An 8461-nucleotide genomic window follows, 5' to 3' on the forward strand; every position below is an offset into this window, starting at 1 on the left:
TGTTTAAAAGTGCAACCAAAAATATTTGATTGAAAAGAGCTATAACAACTGTATTCCATTAAAGTCAGGTTCTCTTTTACAAGCTTTCAAAAACTATCATTATTTACTTTGAGCTGATCATGTAGACTAGCCAATGGTTTTAGTTTATTCAGTTTCAACTTTGATCCTTTTTTCCAGTACACACTTCCATGTTGCTGCAAAGAGAAAAAAAAAATTGTTCCAAAAAGCATGCAAAACAGTCATCAAGGATCATACAATTTCAAATATACATTAAATATCAAGGAAACATAAATTGATGTATAAATGTTTATAGCTGCCAATAAACTATTAACAACGAGAAAACATAATCAAATGTTTATTTGATATGTACTCCTACATACAACATTAACCAAATCTTCCACAGTCACTATTCTACTAGCTAAAACTAAACATATGTTTCAAATTTATACATCTAATGACTACAACAGACAGGGATAGATAGGATTGGCAAAAATTCAGTCTTTTTATTGTTTCAAAATTACACAATTATTATTCAATTTATAAATCTTATTCCACTGAATCTTAAACAGGACTTCACAAAGGAGAACAGAATATACAGTCAATTTCATGTATAATGTCAAACATTTAGAATTGTAATCTTGTAAGTTGCAGTGTTATCCCTAAGACCTCTTAGGATTGTGGTAATGTGGTGCTCTATTGCTAATACATGATGCTCTCTGAAATCAGTTCCTCATACATAGTGTCATGGATGTGCTGCTATAATTACTAGAATCAAGATGGTATTTCATAATTTCCTGTTTACTAAGATGATATAAGAAATTTCAGAGAACACTGAATTGTATCAGATTCAGCAAATTATCAGAAAAATAAGTTTCATAAACAGGTTTCAGCTACACCATATCTAACCAGGTGCTCCGCAGGGCGCAGCTTTATATGACCGCAGAGGTCGAACCCTGAACAGTTGGGGCAAGTATGGACAAAACATTCAAGCGTGATACAGCTCTGAATTTGGATTGTGATCAAATTTTTGACATTATATGGGTTTTTTACACAAAACAAATGTCAAGATTTTACAAATCAATTAAAGGTTTCTTCTTCAAACTTATTTAAATCTAAAATTAAATAGTTGACACAGCATAGGTTTTTGACACAGAATGAATGTGGTCTAATGAACTTAAAATATTTTTTTTGCCTTTGAGCAATTCACTATGCTGTTGAATATTAATCCTCTCAAAAAAATGTTTGAAGAAATTTTCTTTTTATTTATGAAATCTGAAATGAGAAAAATTTACCCCCCCCCCCCCCCATTTTTTTTCACATCCCCCTTTCCCTTTTTCCAAAACTGATATCAATTCAAATTTCTAATGGAGTTTGCAACAATAACTACTCTTAAATATACATCATAAAATATTAAAATGTAAAATAAAGTGCTTGTTATCACTGAATGGTAAAGATTGGTTGGTAGTAAAAGTGAATATACATTGTATATTGTATAAAACAATGATTTAAGTTGATTTAATTACTATTCTGAACAAAGAAAGATAACTCCAATTGAAAATGTCTTGCTATTGCACAATATTGTGCAATTAGATATTTCTTGCTATTGCGCAATACTGTGCAATTGAAAATATTTGCTATTGCACAATACTGTGCAATTGAAGATTTCTTGCTATTGCGCAATACTGTGCAATTGAAAATTTCTTGCTATTGCACAATACTTAATACAATAATTTTGGATCCTGATTTGAACCAACTTGAAAACTGGGTCCATAATCAAAAATCTAAGTACATGTTTAGATTCAGCATATCAAAAAAGCCCAAGAATTCATTTTTTGTTAAAATCAAACTTAGTGGACTAAAAAATTTTGGACCCTTTTGACTTTAATGTAGACCAATTTGAAAACGGGACTAAAAATTAAGTATCTACATACACAGTTAGATTTGGCATATCAAAGAACCCCAATTATACAATTTTTGATGAAATCAAACAAAGTTTAATTTTGGACCCTGATTTGGACCAACTTGAAAACTGGACCAATAATCAAAAATCTAAGTACATTTTTATATTCAGCATATCAATTATTCATTTTTTGATGAAATCAAACAAAGTTCAATTTTGGACCCTTTGGGCCCCTTATTCCTAAACTGTTGGGACCAAAAATCCAAAAATCAAACCCAACCTTCCTTTTATGGTGATAAACCTTGTGTTTAAATTTCATAGATTTCTATTTACTTATACTAAAGTTATGGTGCGAAAACCAAGAATAATGCTTATAAGGGCCCCTTTTTGGCCCCTAATTCCTAAACTATTGGGACTTCAACTCCCAAAATCATTCCCAACCTTCCTTTTGTGGTCATAAACCTTGTGTTTACATTTCATTGATTTCTATTTACTTATACTAAAGTTATTGTGCGAAAACCAAGAATAATGCTTATTTGGGTCCTTTTTTGGCCCCTAATTCCCAAACTGTTGAAACCAAACATCCCAAAATCAATCCCAACCTTCCTTTTGTGGTCATAAACCTTGTGTTAAAATTTCATAGATTTCTATTTACTTAAACTAAAGTTATAGTGCGAAAACCAAGAAAATGCTTATTTGGGCCCTTTTTGGCCCCTAATTCCTAAAATATTGGGACCAAAACTCCCAAAATCAATCCCAACCTTCCTTTTGTGGTCATAAACCTTGTATTAAAAATTCATAGATTTCTATTCACTTTTACTAAAGTTGAAGTGCGAAAACTAAAAGTATTCCGACGACGCCAACATCATACCAATATAGGACCAAAAAATTTTCTATTTTTGCGGTCGTATAAAAATACCATAGAAATTCCATTAGAATAACTGCCTTTAGAAACAACTGTATTGAAAGTAAAATAAAATGCTCCACAGGGCACAGGTTGCTGCAACCACAGAGGTCAAACCCTGAATAGTTGGGGAAAGTATGGACACAACATTCAAACTTGATACAGCTCTGAATTTGGATTGTGATTAAATAGTTGACACAGCTTAGGTTTCTGACACAGAATGAATGGGGTCTAAGAACTTAAAAATGGACATTTATCTTTTATGGTCCAATATTTAAAATCTAAATACATGGTTAGATTCAGCATATCAAAGAACCCCAAGAGTTCAATTTTTGATGAAATTAAATAAAGTTCAATTTTGGAACCTTTTGGCCCCTAATTCCTAAACTGTTGGGACAAAACCCCACAAAATCAATCCCAACCTTCCTTTAGTGGTTATAAACCTTGTTGTAAAATTTTATTGATTTCTATTGACTTATACTAAAGTTATTATCCAGAAATCATCTTTTGACAACGCAGATGACCACGACAAAGCAGACGACAACGACATGATACCAATAAGAGTATCAATTAATACGAACATAACTTTTTTGTGCATCAAATAAAAATTCTAGGTTTTTTCAAGTATTGTGAATTTTCAAATGTTTATGTTACAATTGTGTATTGCCCTTTAGATCTGTAAAAGTTGTGAATACACAGGGATGATTCCACTATATAGTTTAGGGCCGCTTAGCGGCCCTAAGATCTGCCAGCGGCCCCAAAAAAATGTTTGTGAATATAAATTCCCAATTCAGAAAAAATAAAATAAAAATCGGTATTTCCGGAAAAGTTTCATAGTTTGTCGTCAAAACGTAGTAAAATCCGGATAAGAATGCTGACTACGATCGCATTTTATTAGACAATTTTATTATGTCAACGTGAGGTAAACAATTTTAGCAGCCGGATTCAATTGAATAAAATTGTATGGGAGTATTTGAATTCAAAAAAGTAGATCGCTCAGCAGGTTGATCAAAAACATGCTTTTTGTCAAAATTGGTGTCAAAGCAGTCCTCTTTGATATAAATAAAGGCAACAGTAGTATACCGCTGTTCAAAACTCATAAATCCATGGACAAAAAACAAAATCGGGGTAACAAACTAAAATCGAGGGAAACACATTAAATATAAGAGGAGAACAACGACATAACACTAAAATGTAACACACACAGAAACGGACTGAGCATCAGACAAAATCCCACTAGAATAACAAATATAACATTGATGAATAAATTTTAATGGGCGCCGATCTTATAAAAGCAGATCGCTCAGCAGAGCCGGTATGTAACTAGATGAAAACTTGTTTTGTAAACATGGTAAAAGAAGTTATTTTATATTTTGCTGTATTTCCTCAAAAGACAAAAGTTTGAGCGTTTTTAAAAATAATATTGATGATAGACCATTCATGAAATGAGGCCCCCTACTGAAATACGATGTCATCATTATGGAACTGTTTCAAAAGATATAAAAATGATCCAAATAATTTTAAAGCTCACTGGTGCCTGGTGCAATTGCTTTAAATATCTTATCAATTAAGTATATAACCTCTTGTAATTGCTTTTCTGATTTCGACAATTGGTCAGTTCAATTTGAAATCCATTTGAATCAAGGTAAGTTTATAAAGATGATCTGTTGAAAAAATACCCAATGGATGATTTTTTCAGTGGTTAATATGGCAAGCCGTTTTGCTATTTAATTGAACTTCAAGATATCTCATAAACTTAATAAGATATCTTATATAATAGTTCATTAGATATCTTATATAGTTTGTAAGATATCTTATAAAGTTTGTAAGATATCTTATAAAGTTTGTAAGATATCTTATAAAGTTGATAAGATATCTTACATGAGAGTTCATGAGATATGTTATAAAATTTATGAGATATCTTTTATAGTTTTTAAGATATCTCATATAGTTTTCTTATAATTGATATTAGATATCTTCTTTATTATATAAGATATCTATTTTTATAAGATATCTTATAAAAGCTTATTTAAGATATCATATTAGATATATTATTAGAGACATCGTATAGAAATTATAAGATAATTCATATAATATATCTTATATAATTTTCTTAAGATGATATTCAATAAACTATATAAGATACTTCATATACTTAATGAGATATCTTATAAACATTAGAAGATATCTTATAAGTATATAAGATATGTAAGTATAGAATATATAAGATACAAATGTATCATAAAGTTTTTAAACTTTATAAGATATATTATTAAATATATAAGATATCTTATATAATATAAAGATATCTCATATAATATTTAAGATAGCTTTAAAAAATTAAATTATATAAGATATCTCATATATTAAATGAGATATCTTATAAAAATCTTATATGTTATATAAGATATCTTATATATTATGAGATAATTTCAGATAATTTGAAACTCGAATAAATAGCTGAACTGCTTGCCATAGGTTTCTGTTAGCTGGTATACTATGCCTTGTTTACCAAAGTTAAGATGATAGTGCATCATGTGCAATGGTATTCATGTATTACAACTTCCCTGGTCTGAATCCAATAACTTTTTCAATCAGTGTACAGGTGAAACTTCATATACATTTTCCGTTTTTACAGGTCAGGAAAAGGATATTATTTCGTTTTAGATTGTATGCATAAAAAATTCCCAATTGGGATAAAAATTCCCAATTTGATGTTAAAAGGACCCATTTGAAAACACCTGGAATCATCCCTGATACAATAAATCCATACCTGTCCACAACCTGATATACCCATAACATTGGAAAAATCAAACAATCCATTCTGCAAACGGAATAACAGGATGTCCAGTGCCTATAATACAGAGAAAAACAGTGTAACATAGAACATACAAAAGGAATAACAGGTTATCTATCCAGTGCCTAAAATACAGAAATACAGTTGAGCATTAAACATAAACATATAAACTTGTGTAACATTATATATAAAAACATAAGTGTAGCATATGACATGTATGATACAAGAATCTACATGCTGAATATCTCTCCTGCTTTTATGTTAAAATTCTAAAAGATGAAGGTACTACCTCAAGTTTCACATAAACTGAACATTATCAATGATTCAAGATAATGAGATAAATTTCAAATAAACCCTACCAAACAGACATGTACAGCTTACAATCCTTCCATACACCAAAGATACATTGGTTGCTAATAGTATCCAAGAAAGACAAAAATCATAAAAAAAACTTAACATCGACCAATGAACCATGAAAATGATGTTAATCAAACATGAATATGATAGACGGATATGTATTTCTTATAATCATTTCATGCACCAAATATAGTTGACCTACATGTATTGCTTACATATGTAGTAGCAAAAAAAACATGCCAAATCATGAAAATTTAACATTGACCAATGAACCATGAAAATGAGGTCAGAAAAACCTTGCCAGACAGATATGTAGTTTATATATACACTTTTAGTCATTTAGTACAGTAAATATAGCTAACCTATTCCTAATAGACTATACAAAGCCAGACCAAATAATGAAAACTAAACATTGACCTAGAATGTTGTAAGTAACATGTTCTGCTATCATTAATTCTAAAGGTAATGTAACTGTGCGTTATCTACTATACTACATCTCACCTTGACCCATAATGCTGTTGGCACAGTTACCGTAACTCTGTCATCATGTACATGGACTCCTCCTTGTGTTCTGAAAAAAAAATTCTGGCAATTAGCCTTAATTCATGCTCTGAGTTTTTTTCTGATTAAAATACCTCAAACTGTTTCTTATTTGTTCTCTCAGTTATTTTTAACAAACATGGGTAGAATAATCAAGATGTAGTGTATTTTACTATTATACTGACTAGATCTTTTATGGCTATTAAATACATGTAAATATTACTAGAATGAAATGTATTTGAAATATATGGACATGTTATACAACTATGTGCATCTATTACAGTTATGAACTGTGCAAATTGGTTGTAGCATAATCTTACTTGAATTCTGGCAAGTCTGTGTCAAATCTTACTGCTTTCTCACAAATGAAATTCAATTCTTCATCGATTGCTACACATTTAATCTGTAAATGAATATTAACATCTATATAGTAAGTCCCTGACTGATCATGACAGCCCTTTTTTACAAATGAAATAAGCTGGAGTTCCTGAAGAGATCAGTTCTCTTTGGGGTTCTGTGTAGGGAGTGAACCAATATGACCATAGACATAGCCATACATTTGTTGGCACACCATTTCATATCAATTTTATCAATATCCTTTAATGCTTTATTTACAAGTCCAAGAACAAGTGCACCTAGCGCATATATTTTTAACTCTTAAAATATTTTGACTGAAGAAAACTTCTCTCACCTGCTGTGTGCTAAAGTCAAATCCTAAATATATCGAGTTTCCACTCATGTTACCACCAAATATTTGTCGTTTTCGTCTCCCAACCATCAGGTATATTCACTAAAGTGTTAATTCTTATCGCACCCTTTTACAAAAGCCCGATTAAAATTCAAAAAAAAAATAATAATATTTATTGTGAGTTTACTATATTTCAATTCAGAAATACTTAATTAACGCGACAGAACCTTTTGATGCATATATGCTACATTTGAAGAAAAGGTTAAAGAGAGTCCAAGTTTATTTATTCATACACTTTACTGTGAAATACAGATAAAAAGTGTAGAGCAAATACGGACAGATACGTAAATATTCCGAGTTATATTGACTGCAATCTTTTTTCTTTTCTTTCGGTGCATCAACTAAAAAAAATGTTGTTTTGCTTCAGTCCGGTTTCAGCTCACCATGTTCTAATTTAAACTTTATTTTTAAAACGGATATGAAGTTATGTTTTACTAGGTATACTGTTTCACAAAATGAATGATATCGGATATGTTCCTTTAATACGTCGTAACTACAATTCCCTTCCTTTTCATAGGCGGATCCAGGGGGGGAGGGGGGGCCTGGGGGGCCCGAAGCCCCCCTTTCGTGGGAAAAATTTGGTTGATTATATAGGGAATCATTGAAGCATGACTGGAGCGGGCCCCCTCTTAGGTCAGTCAGCGGGCCCCCCCTTAGGAAAAGTTCTGGATCCGCCACTGCCTTTCATGAATGTGACATACCGAATTAGACTATTTACCGGATTAAAATTTTGTAATCACATAAGCAACACGACGGGTGCCACATGTGGAGCAGGATCTGCTTACCCTTCCGGAGCACCTGCGATCACACCGGCCTAGTTTTTGGTGGGGTTCGTGTTGTTTATTCTTTAGTTTTCTATGTTGTGTCATGTTTACTATTGTTTTTCTGTTTGTCTTTTTCATTTTTAGCCATGGCGTTGTCAGTTTGTTTTAGATTTATGAGTTTGACTGTCCCTTTGGTATCTTTCGTCCCTCTTTTTGTAAGGTCAAGTATTTGTATAGTGTCACTATACACTGAGACTACTATATTTTACACACCTTGGTAAGGTCAACTACAAAAACCTTTTGGGCGTCTCAGTGGGTCAGAGCTTGATTTTTTCAAGTCAGTTGGATTTGTCCGATATGTATTTTTACACAGATTTAACTGATGGATCCCATTTTTTGTCACGAAAACCAGTTATGTATCCGCTTCACCAAATTAGTCAATAGCGGAACT

The 8461-nt window shown here is 31.5% G+C and overlaps 1 protein-coding gene across 2 annotated transcripts in view; it reads right to left on the reverse strand.

The window, feature by feature from the left end:
* LOC139521716 (xylulose kinase-like) overlaps positions 1-7321 on the reverse strand; it is a 31906-nt gene extending 24585 nt beyond the window's left edge. For both annotated transcript variants that reach the window (XM_071315273.1, XM_071315274.1), the window contains exons 1-5: positions 7190-7321; positions 6819-6901; positions 6460-6529; positions 5578-5658; positions 108-194 (exon numbers count right to left, since the gene is read on the reverse strand). In XM_071315273.1, the coding sequence (XP_071171374.1) occupies positions 108-194; positions 5578-5658; positions 6460-6529; positions 6819-6901; positions 7190-7276 (408 nt within the window). In that variant the 5' untranslated portion in view covers positions 7277-7321. The remainder of the gene's footprint in view (positions 1-107; positions 195-5577; positions 5659-6459; positions 6530-6818; positions 6902-7189) is intronic.
* Positions 7322-8461: the final 1140 nt, after the last annotated feature.

This window comes from Mytilus edulis, chromosome 4 (assembly GCF_963676685.1).
Source record: "Mytilus edulis chromosome 4, xbMytEdul2.2, whole genome shotgun sequence".
Taxonomy (NCBI): domain Eukaryota; kingdom Metazoa; phylum Mollusca; class Bivalvia; order Mytilida; family Mytilidae; genus Mytilus; species Mytilus edulis.